Source organism: Cherax quadricarinatus, chromosome 62, assembly GCF_038502225.1.
Source record: "Cherax quadricarinatus isolate ZL_2023a chromosome 62, ASM3850222v1, whole genome shotgun sequence".
NCBI lineage: Eukaryota > Metazoa > Arthropoda > Malacostraca > Decapoda > Parastacidae > Cherax > Cherax quadricarinatus.
The window spans coordinates 16,153,623-16,166,134 of NC_091353.1; the positions used below are offsets into that span (position 1 = coordinate 16,153,623).

General features: G+C 40.2%; 1 protein-coding gene across 3 annotated transcripts in view; it reads right to left on the reverse strand.

Annotated features, from left to right (window-relative positions):
* Positions 1–12,270, reverse strand: part of LOC138854551 (uncharacterized) — a 30,170-nt gene extending 17,900 nt beyond the window's left edge. The window contains exons 1-3 of one of the 3 annotated variants that reach the window (XM_070098469.1): positions 11,226–12,270; positions 8,345–8,603; positions 188–405 (exon numbers count right to left, since the gene is read on the reverse strand). In XM_070098469.1, coding sequence (XP_069954570.1) covers positions 188–405; positions 8,345–8,600 — 474 coding nt within the window. In that variant the 5' untranslated portion in view covers positions 8,601–8,603; positions 11,226–12,270. Of the gene's footprint in view, positions 1–187; positions 406–8,344; positions 8,604–10,779; positions 11,109–11,225 lie in introns of those variants that run through there. The other 2 variants (XM_070098471.1, XM_070098470.1) reach the window with 2 other exon arrangements.
* Positions 12,271–12,512: the final 242 nt, after the last annotated feature.

Genomic DNA, 12,512 nt, shown 5'->3' on the forward strand with positions numbered 1-12,512 from the left:
AAAGACAAAATGCAATCACTAGGGCATTTTATTGGAAACGTTTTGGTTCTGGGACCTCCAAGATCCAATAGAGTTTGATTTTTGTTTCAACAACCTTGTTGGTATCATGTACTATTTTTACTATAGTTTATTGCAGCAAAATTAAATTATATTACTGTTCACTTTCAAGAGTAATTTAGTAACTTACCTCATCAAAAGTAACTGTGTATACACAATCTGTGGCACTATTCACATTGGTAGGTTCTTTGCTTTCCATTCCAGCTTCAACATCTATGGTTCCTAAGGCACTATGAGTACTTACAGCATCACTAAAATCCTCAGAACATACAGATGATACTTCAATATCATTTTTGTTTGTATTATCACAAATATATCCGGAATTTTCAGCTTCGTTCACGGGCGTTCCTGTACATAAAATAGACAGTGTTACTGTAATACCAGACAGCAGTACAGTACAGATTCATGGAGTATACAAATAGTGTAGTGATTAGGAGAGAAAACAAATTTCAAGCATTTGTTTAAGATGTCTACCCCCTCAAGGGAGGTTCCTTGATGCTGGTGAGGGGCTCTTGATCTAGAGAATGGGATCTGTGCTCCAGTTCCCTCAATTAAGCCTGAATGCCTTCCATCATTCCCCCCCAGGCGCTGTATAATCCTATGGGTTTAGCGCTTCCCCATGATATTATTATAATCATGGTGGAGCACTAAACCCATAGGATTTCCCATGATTATAATAATAATAATTAAGATGTTTATTTCTACACAAAGTTGCCATAACTTCAAGCTTGTCCAAAGATCCTGCGACAACTTGCTGCAGAAAATGATGAATAATTGTCAGAAAAAGTGCTAACCCCAATAAAGGTGTTGAAATAGTATTTAACACTTTCACTGTCATGACCCCCAAAATTAAGTGTTGATAAGTATCATGATTTTTAAAAAAAAAAAATATTTTTGAAATGGTAGAGAATCTTTGTCTAAGGTAATGATGCCAAAAATTCAAAAATTTATGGAAGTGTGCAGGCACAAAATTGGCAATCTGATCAGTAGTTTCATACACTATAAGTCCTATTTTAAGTCAGTTCTACTGCTCAATTTAATCCAAATCCAAGTTATTTCATCAGCCTTCCATTCTACTGACTGAGCACAAGAAACTACCCATTCAGTTATCAGAACTATCCTATAAGTGCATAGAATTCTGTAATTTGGTGAATTTTACACAAAATTCAACAAATTCCAATTATAAAACAGTCCAAAATAAACACTGGAGGCACCAAAGCAACCTTACTTCAGTACATTAATCACATTCCAGGACTCTTATATAACACTCGCCCACCATCTGGAATCCATCACACACAAAAAAAATAATGTTTCATCTCCCGGATTAATAACCAAGAATGTTTAGCTATGATTTAGACCGTCCCAATACACTGAAGCAGACCTATTAAAAATCCATAAAACAGACTTGGAGGTAGGGGAAGCCCCCTACCCTTCTGCAAGATTTTTTTTTCAGGCAAAAAAATCTGAAATTTCTACCAATTTGAGGCTTATTTCAAGCTACTTTGCAGCACCAGCAACAGCCAATAAAACTATAAAAGCACCTCAAAGTCACTATTTTAAACCAAACACAAGGTCAGGGGTTTTGTTTTTCACATGCACTGCATTGCAAAGGTTGTTTTTATATGGTCTAGCCCAAAGTTTACCACTTGCAACATATTTGAGGGCACTGAGATTAAGACTTAGATTTATATGAGCACTGTCTCCCACATAGATGTATGTGGGAGATAGTGAAAAAGTTAATTTTAAACCAGTACAAAAAAAAAAAAGAGAGAAAAGGGACAGAATGCTTCAAAAGCTGTGGACTGTCTCCTTTCTTGAGCTAAACACTAATTATAGTGTAAACATGTAATAAATGGTCTTAACTTTAATTCTGTTTACAATTGCATACATGTATTTCTCTGTAAAGGATCCACTACTGTTCAAGACTCTATGAACATAGGCAAACCTTGATGCCTTCTCACTGAAATTCCTTACTCTCACTATGAAACAAGATCTTAATGCTCAACCCTTTCTTTCTTCCAGGAATGTGCCTTTTCAACATGAAATGTGATCTTAATTCTCAACTCTTTTCCCTCTTCAAGGGGTGTCTCATGCCTTTGGAAAGGGACTCTTGATCCTAGGAACTGGACCTTGTCTCTCCTTCCTAGGACTGACTCCAAAGACTACCCTCCCCCTCCCCCAACCTCTCCATTTGACTTAAAAACAATGTCTGCATGACCCTTTCTGGTTTAGTGCATTTTGTAATTTTTTTTTTTTCAACAAGTTGGCCGTCTCCCAACAAGGCAGGGTGACCCAAAAAAGAAAGAAAATCCCCAAAAAGAAAATACTTTCATCATCATTCAACACTTTCACCACACTCACACATTATCACTGTTTTTGCAGAGGTGCTCAGAATACAACAATTTAGAAGCATATAAAGATACACAACATATCCCTCCAAACTGCCAATATCCCAAACCCCTCCTTTAAAGTGCAGGCATTGTACTTCCCATTTCCAGGACTCAAGTCCGACTATATGAAAATAACCGGTTTCCCTGAATCCCTTCACTAAATATTACCCTGCTCACACTCCAACAGATCGTCAGGTCACAAGTACCATTCGTCTCCATTCACTCCTATCTAACGTGCTCATGCACGCTTGCTGGAAGTCCAAGCCCCTCGCCCACAAAACCTCCTTTACCCCCTCTCTCCAACCCTTTCGAGGACGACCCCTACCCTGCCTTCCTTCCCCTACAGATTTACAGTGGAACCTCAAAAATCGAACTTACTCCGTTCCAGGAGCTAGTTCTAAATTCAAAAAGTCTGAAATTCGAAGCAATATTTCCCGTAAGAAATAATGGAAATACAATTAATCCGTTCCAGAAACCCCAAAAATATTCACACAAAAAATACATTTTATAGAGATTAATTACCACATTAATTACTTAATTAATTACCACATGAAATATACATTTTCCTACACACAAAGAGAAGGATACATGCACAATAGTAGAGTAGTACATGCACAGTATATATTGTGCATGTACTACTCTACTAAATGAAGAATAAATGACATTTACCTTTATTGAAGATGCAGCAATGACTGATGAGACACTGTGTCCTGGGAGTGCCTTTTCCTCCTGAGTACTGTAGGTCCTGTTTGGCATTTTCTTCCAGAACAGGCCTTATCACACTGTGTATGCCACTACGATTCTTAAATCTCTCAAACCAACCTTTGCTGGCTTTAAATTCACCAATATGAGCACTAGTTCCAGGCGTTTTTCCCTGTTCACCTGGGTGTTAGTCGACTGGTGTGGGTTGCATCCTGGGAGACAAGATTAAGGACCCCAATGGAAATAAGTTAGACAGTCTTCGATGACACTGACCCCTCTGGGGTTAATTGTTTCTTGGTATTCTCAATAAGCCACACCAACAACGGTGCTACAGCAGCAGCAGCAGCAGCTGACAGTGCTACAGCAGCAGCAGCAGCTGACAGTGCTACAGCAGCAGCAGCTGACAGTGCAGCAGCAGCAGCAGCTGACAGTGCTACAGCAGCAGCAGACAATGCTACAGCTGCAGCAGACAATGCTACAGCAGCAGCAGACGGTACTACAACAGCAGCAGCAGCAGCAGCTGACGGTGGTACAGCAGCAGCAGCAGCTGACAGTGCTACAGCAGCAGCAGCAGCTGACAGTGCTACAGCAGCAGCAGCAGCTGACAGTGCAGCAGCAGCAGCAGCAGCAGATGGTACTACAGCAGCAGCAGCAGCTGACAGTGGTACAGCAGCAGCAGCAGCTGACAGTGCTACAGCAGCAGCAGCAGCTGACAGTGCTACAGCAGCAGTAGCAGCTGACAGTGCAGCAGCAGCAACAGCTGATGGTGGTACAGCAGCAGCAGCAGCTGACGGTGCTACAGCAGCAGCAGCAGCTGACAGTGCTACAGCAGCAGCAGCAGCAGCAGTTGACCATGGTACCACAGTATTTCGATAATATTTCTCACCCTTTTTACCACAGGGTTGGCACTAGAAGCTTTCTTGGGGCCCATGGTCACTTATTTTGCAGATAAAATCACCAAAAACACTGTAATAATACGAAATGTTACGATTGTATGCTTGGATGTTACCGCGGAGGCTGGCTTGTAAACAATGCCACCGGCGGAACATGTGAGGCTGGCTCAGGCCGCACATTAGACGCCTCTCAGACGAATAGTGTTGAGCGGGTTTTTTAGCGGTATGCGAGGCAAAATCTTAGCGATAAAATGTATCGGTATGCGGATTTAACGTTATGTGATGCCAACAGTATGCGGGGGTCCACTGTAATCGTAAAATGCGTGAATGAGAGCGCAGGTTAGTGTTCACTCAAGCATAAACAAAGCTAGACTGCTCACGGCGCCTGCGTAGGGACGCAGACAGAGCGGGCGGCAGACAGGTCCCGTACCCGGCGGTCCAAAAATAGGGGCGCGTTCGATAATAGGGACACAGTATGTCCGAAAAAATGGCCCTATTTTCGAAGCGTTCGATATGTGATACGTTCGATTTTTGAGGTTCCACTGTATATGCTTACCATGTCATTCTACTTTGATCCATTCTCTCTAAATGACCAAACCACCTCAACAACCCCTCTTCTGCCCTCTGACTAATACATTTATTAACTCCACACCTTTTCCTAATTTCCACACTCCGAATTTTCTGCATAATATTTACACCACACATTGCCCTTAGACAGGACATCTCCACTGCCTCCAACCGTCTCCTCGCTGCTGCATTTACCACCCAAGCTTCACACCCATATAAGAGTGTTGGTACTACTATAATTCCATACATTCCCTTCTTTGCCTCCATAGATAACATTTTTTGACTCCACTCACCTTTTTTCTCTCATCAATTCTATGATTAACCTCATCCTTCATAAATCCATCCGCCGACACGTCAACTCCCAAGTATCTGAAAACATTCACTTCTTCCATACTCCTCCTCCCCAATTTGATATCCAATTTTTCTTTATCTAAATCATTTGATACCCTCATCACCTTACTCTTTTCTATGTTCACTTTCAACTTTCTACCTTTACACACATTCCCAAACTCATCCACTAACCTTTGCATTTTTTCTTTAGAATCTCCCATAAGCACAGTATCATCAGCAAAAAGTAACTGTGTCAATTCCCATTTTGAATTTGATTCCCCATAATTTAATCCCACCCCTCTCCCGAACACCCTAGCATTTACTTCTTTTACAACCCCATCTATAAATATATTAAACAACCATGGTGACATTACACATCCCTGTCTAAGACCTACTTTTACCGGGAAGTAGTCTCCCTCTCTTCTACACACTCTAACCTGAGCCTCACTATCCTCATAAAAACTCTTTACAGCATTTAGTAACTTACCACCTATTCCATATACTACTTGCAACATCTGCCACATTGCTTCTCTATCCACTCTTATCATATGCCTTTTCTAAATCCATAAATGCAATAAAAACTTCCCTACTTTTATCTAAATACTGTTCACATATATGCTTCTATGTAAACACTTGATCTACACATCCCCTACCCACTCTGAAACCTCCTTGCTCATCCACAATCCTACATTCTGTCTTACCTCTAATTCTTTCAATTATAACCCTACCGTACACTTTTCCTGGTATACTCAGTAAACTTATTCCTCTATAATTTTTACAATCTCTTTTGTCCCCTTTCTCTTTATATAAAGGGACTATACATGCTCTCTGCCAATCCCTAGGTACCTTCCCCTCTTTCATACATTTATTAAACAAAAGTACCAACCACTCCAACACTATATCCCCCCTTGCTTTTAACATTTCTGTCATGATTCCATCATTTCCAGCTGCTTTACCCCCTTTCATTCTACGTAATGCCTCACATACCTCCCCCACACTTACATTCTGCTCTTCTTCACTCCTAAAAGATGGTATACCTCCCTGACCAGTGCATGAAATTACCGCCTCCCTTTCTTCCTTAACATTTAAAAGTTCCTCAAAATATTCTCGCCATCTACCTAATACCTCCATCTCCCCATCTGCTAACTCCCCTACTCTGTTTTTAACTGACAAATCCATACTTTCCCTAGGCTTTCTTAACTTGTTTAACTCACTCCAAAATTTTTTCTTATTTTCATTAAAATTTCTTGACAGTGCCTCTCCCACTCTATCATCTGCTCTCCTTTTGTACTCTCTCACCACTCTCTTCACCTTTCTTTTACTCTCCATATACTCTGCTCTTCTTATAACACTTCTGCTTTGTAAAAACCTCTCATAAGCTACCTTTTCTCTTTTATCACACCCTTTACTTCATCATTCCACCAATCACTCCTCTTTCCTCCTGCCCCCACCCTCCTATAACCACAAACTTCTGCCCCACATTCTAATACTGCATTTTTAAAACTATTCCAACCTTCTTCAACCCCCCCACTACTCATCTTTGCACTAGCCCACCTTTCTACCAATAGTCGCTTATATCTCACCCGAACTTCCTCCTCCCTCAGTTTATACACTTTCACCTCCCTCTTACTTGTTGTTGCCACCTTCCCCTTTTCCCATCTACCTCTTACTCTAACTGTAGTTACAACTAAATAATGATCCGATATATCAGTTGCCCCTCTATAGACATGAACATCCTGGAGCCTACCCATCAACCTTTTATCCACCAATACATAATCTAACAAACTACTTTCATTACGTGCTACATCATACCTTGTATATTTATTTATCCTCTTTTTCATAAAATATGTATTACTTATAACCAAATCTCTTTCTACACATAGCTCAATTAAAGGCTCCCCATTTACATTTACCCCTGGCACTCCAAATTTACCTACTACTCCCTCCATAACATTTTTACCCACTTTAGCATTGAAATCCCCAACCACCATTACTCTCACACTTGATTCAAAACTCCCCACACATTCACTCAACATTTCCCAAAATCTCTCTCTCTCCTCTACACGTCTCTCTTCTCTAGGTGCATACACACTTATTATAACCCACTTTTCACATCCAATCTTTATTTTACTCCACATAATCCTTGAATTAATACATTTATAGTCCCTCTTTTCCTGCCATAGCTTATCCTTCAACATTATTGCTACTCCTTCTTTAGCTCTAACTCTATTCCAAACCCTTGACCTAATCCCATTTATTCCTTTCCATTGAAACTCTCCCACCCCCTTCAGCTTTGTTTCACTTAAAGCCAGGACATCCAGCTTCTTCTCATTCATAACATATCCACAATCATCTCTTTTCTTATCATTTGCACAACATCCACGCACATTCAGACTTCCCACTTTGACAATTTTCTTCTTCTTATTCTTTTTAGTAATCTTTACAGGAAAAGGGGTTACTAGCCCATTGTTCCCGGCATTTTAGTTGACTTTTACAACACGCATGGCTTACAGAGGAAAGATTCTTATTCTACTTCCCCATGGGTATAAAAGGAAAAGTAATAAGACCAAGAACTATTAAGATAAAATCAAAGAAAACTCAGATGAGTGTGTATAAATAAACGTGTACATGTATGTGTAGTGTGACCTAAGTGTTAGTAGAAGTAGCAAGACATACCTGTAATCTTGCATATTTATGAGACAGACAAAAGACACCAGCAATCCTACCATCATGTAAAACAATTACAGGCTTTCGTTTTACACTCACTTGGCAGGACGGTAGTACCTCCCTGGGTGGTTGCTATCTACCAACCTACTACATACAGTAATGTCTCTCACAAGCTTCTCTATATAATGCAATTTTTCATAAATGCAATTGAAAAAGTACATCCAAAATAGAATGGCTCATGGAAAGGCCTTCTTAGCACATGTTATTCAATTTTTGAAGCACTTTTTCAATCTTATTTACAAAAAATTTCTATATACAGCCTCTCCTCACTTAACAACAGAGTTCCATTCCTAAGACCACATTGGTAAACGAATTCATCGCTAAGTGAGGAGCATATTATAATGGTAGCTGGTTTGTGTCAACTATCTTTGATATTGTTTTAATGTCACCTTTGCACCATTTATAACATTTCTGGTATATTTTTAAACATTTATACAGTAGTGTACTGTATATTTTAATAAACAGAATGGAAATCAGCTCTAATATACGTTATTTAGGCATGCATACTGGTGAGAGAGCCCATCGTAAGTCCGAGGTGTCAGTAAACGAGTACGTAACTAAGTGAGAAGAGGCTGTATACAGGAACTTTATGATAGCTCACTGCAATAATTACTGTAATACCCAACTTATGATCTTATTAAGTTATAAAATAATTAATAAAATATTTGTTACCTTTACCTGTATCTAACTGAGGTGTTGGAGGATTTGATGATTGTGTCATCGGTGACGATGGAGCAACCTGACTAGAATGTGAGAGTCTCGAAAAAGGTGAGGTTCGAGTTCTTGCTGAGCTAATCACTGAAAATATACTTGATGAAGTAGCAGCACTTTGTGGCTGATGGACGGGTGAGATGGGAGTATCAGGGACAGGAGACCCTGACCAAGCTTCACATGCTGCGTTCACATTTGACGCCTCAGCTTGTGCCACAACCATACCCTGAAGTAGGTGAAGCATTGCTATTTAGGAGCCATGAAAATGTTTAAGTTACATCACACTGAAGTAGGAATAGTTAAGACTGTACCTATCTACAAGAAATTACACTGTAAATGAAGCTCCAACAATCTGCAAGAATTCTTAAGAACTCTATATCAAAATGTCATTGTTGAGAGAAAACCCCCACACATGAGAGAGTGCTGATTTTGGCCTCCACTAAGGTCATCTTCAGCATATACAAAAAAAGTGAATAGGGAACATGTTTATATAGGTAAAGGAGGGTTGACACTTTGGGTAAGGGGTTATGTCAACTGATCTAGCATGCTTCCTCTTTCTTAGATCCGAACTGATTGCCTCCCATTTCCCCCATGAGCTGTATGGCCCAATACCCAGCCCCAAGAACTACAATCTATACTCATACTAACACACTTTTCCTGTATAAATGGGCTCCCTGCTTCTTTTATAGCCTACTGGAGAGAACCTTAGTTATAAGTCGAAACATATGGCCAATCTGTTTCATGTAGTTTAATTAACTTGTGGGTTTTCTCAGCCTAACCAGGAACCCCGATTTCAATAACTTAAACAAAAAAATGTTGACTGTTTAATGAGTATGTTTCTTCTTAAATTTGGCAAACCATGAAAGATAATTGATGAACAAAAAGTCCCTTGTAAATTTGATGATCTGAAGCTACGTTAATCTGGATATGAAAGAAGCATAAAGTACCCATTTAATAATAAGAGATGTGTATGTGTGAGTACAGTGATAGCTGGAGTTTCTGAGCATGGGTCAGTATGCCTACTGCAGTGCTCAACTTTTGTTTCACTGCAGGTAAGACTACTGTGTTGTTCCTTTTAAGTGAGTGAGTAAGTGTAAGTGTAAGAGAGAGAGAGAGAGAGAGAGAGAGAGAGAGAGAGAGAGAGAGAGAGAGAGTGTGTGGGGGGGGGGTGGAAAGAAAGAGGTTTATGAAGGCAAAAGGGGAATGTACCAGGGTGTGAGGCATGGGCTTTGAACACTGCAGCAAAAAGTTGGAGAAAGTGAAAATGTTATGCTTGAGTACAATGTGTAGTATAAATATAATGTAAAGAATTCAGAGTGAGGAGAGTTTGTTGAGTTGGTTTGGGTATTTAGAGAGGATGAAGCAGAACTAGATGACCAAGAGAGTGTATAAATCTGGGGTGGAAGGAAGAAGGGGTAGGAGTCATCCCAGAAAAGAGGGAGGGGGGGGTTAAAGTTTTGAGTGCTAAGGGCTTGAACCTCTAACATGCTTGGATGAGCGTGTTCAGTACGATAAAGTGGAGGAAAGTGGTTTTTATGGCTTGACATGCTGTTGGAGTGTGAATAAGGTACTGTAACAATTATGAAGGGAAACAGGTTACCTGGACTTGAATCTTGGTGGTGGTAAGTATAGTGCCTGCATTCTGAAGGAGGGGTGATGATGATGTAGTTCAGGTCATTTGAATTGTGATATCTGCACATCTCTGGCAAAACAGCTATTGAATGAGTAATAGTGATTTTTTTTAGGGTGGGGAATCACTCTAGTGTGTGATGCCCGGTGTGATCACTTACACATACACACGACCCCTGCAGCCACAATTTGGCGAGTACACACACACACAAAATACAGAGGTCGCAACAAGACTAGTCCCTGAGCTAAGGGTGTATGTCCTATGAGGAGAGGTTAAGGGAAATTGACCTGACAACACTGGAGGACAGGATAGGGGGGGGGGGGATATGATAATGACATAAAATACTGAGAGGAATCAACAAGGTGTACAGAGACAGGATGTTCCAGAGATGGGACAGCAACTAGGAGTCACAATTGGAAGCTGAGGACTCAGGTGAGTCATAGGGATGTTAGGAAGTATTTCTTCAGTCATAAGAGTTGTCAGGAAGTGGAATAGTCTGGAAAGTGATGTAGTGGAGGCAGGATCCATACATAGCTTTAAGAAGAGGTATGATAAAGCTCATGGAGCAGGAAGAGTGACCTAGTAATGACCAGTGAAAAGGCAAGGTCAGGAACTGTGAATTGACCCCAGCAACCACAATTAGGTGAGTACAAATACACACACTCCTGAGGCCACTTTAATATGCTGTTAACAGTACGTCCTCTCTATTTTTATTACTAAGTAATTCTCGTGAAGAAATAGTTGAATGCTGCATCTAATGATGATGTCTCACCTGGAATAATAATGATGCTGAAGGTGTGTTTAGTGTGTATGTTGTTACTCAGCTTGGTCAGTAGCTCAGTGGCAGACCGTTCTGCTCACGGCTGAAAGTACCCGGGTTCGATTCCCAGGTAGGTTATGCCGTATATACAAGTCTCCTTACACTTCCTGCCCATATTCACCTAGAAGTGAACAGATACTTGGATCAATACACAAATAGCCCACACATAAGAAAGAGAAACGTTCTAAGATTTTTCTCTGTGTGCGGGTTATCTATATATTGTTCCTGTCACGGTATTGTACCTTGTTCTTTTAGATATTTGGATGTTAGTAGACTTTTGTGCGTCGCATCCTAGAAGAGGACACATGGAAATAATCTCCGGTATTTACCTTTATTGGGTTACCCTTAGCTAATAATCCTAAAAAGGGGTCTTGTAGATAGGTAGTGGAGTGACTGACCTGAGAGTCAGGAGTGGTGTGAGGATTAGCAGGTGCAGGAGGCGGTGTTGGGAGCCTTGCCTCTGCCTCTCCACCAGAGGTGTCGTCCAGTACATCCACCTGCAGCACACTTTCTTCACTGTCACTTAGCTGCAAGTATACACTCCATGAAGCTCTTAAACTGATAAACCGTTTTAAATTATCATTACACTCATAACTAAGCGTTTTAAAGGTATTGTATATTATCACTATTTCAATAATCTGTCAACATCAATATTCCTTGTACTGTAGTTCTTGTAAAATATAAAGTATAACTTTTGACGTTATCAATATAGTCTTACACTGCTAATTTTCAACTGATGACACTTATTCTCTCCAGTCCAATAAATATATGTAAATTAATTTAGCACCTACTAGGGCCCGTGTGTTTTACAAGCACGTATACTTTGGTTGACCTTAGACAAGCTGAGTATGGTTAAGCAATATTAAATGACACTATGCTTAGCAATGTTCTGTTAGAAGGATGCTAAATTTGTTTTGGTACAAAGTTAAAATCTTGCCTACCATGTGAATTCACTTAAGTATACCTACTAATGTGTATGAGGAAATTGTTCATGCTGTGTGCGTAACTTATTGCAACACTGACACCTTGCACAGTATAAAATATACTGCTGAAGCAAACACAGTGGTTCAATATTTAGGCATGGAGAACACGCATATGCAGAAATATGTAATAGAAATGTTTAGCGTAAGGTTACGGAAACTGAGTACAGAGAAGCTCTAGGCATGACAGTACTCATGAAACAACGTAAGTCCAGCTACTAAGATAGACTGAGTATAAATAAGCTCTAAGGCATGACAGAACTCATGAAATTACGGAAGTCCAGTTACTAACTAGGATAGACGGAGTACAAAGAAACTAGGCATGGTAGTACTCATGTCAGATACAACAGATACAACACAGGAGACTCAACAATGTTCTCAAAAGACTGTCTACCCGAGTAAGTCAGCAGATCCACAAGAAATACACATCAAAACTCCCACTGAGTATACGCATTAAAAAAAACAAAAAAACTAGAGCCACGTGTGTCATACAACGCTGCATAACAAAGCAAGAACCACGTGGGTCATACAGAGATGCATAACAAAGCTAGCAGATCCACGTGGGTCATACAGCGCTGCATAACAAGGGTGTTGACGTTAGGGAGAAGAGATACGGAGGATGCACAAAAGTGATAAGGAGGAAGATATAGTTAATGCAACATGTTACTTCTTGTAGATTCCAGAGGTCATCGCCCTCACCAGAGG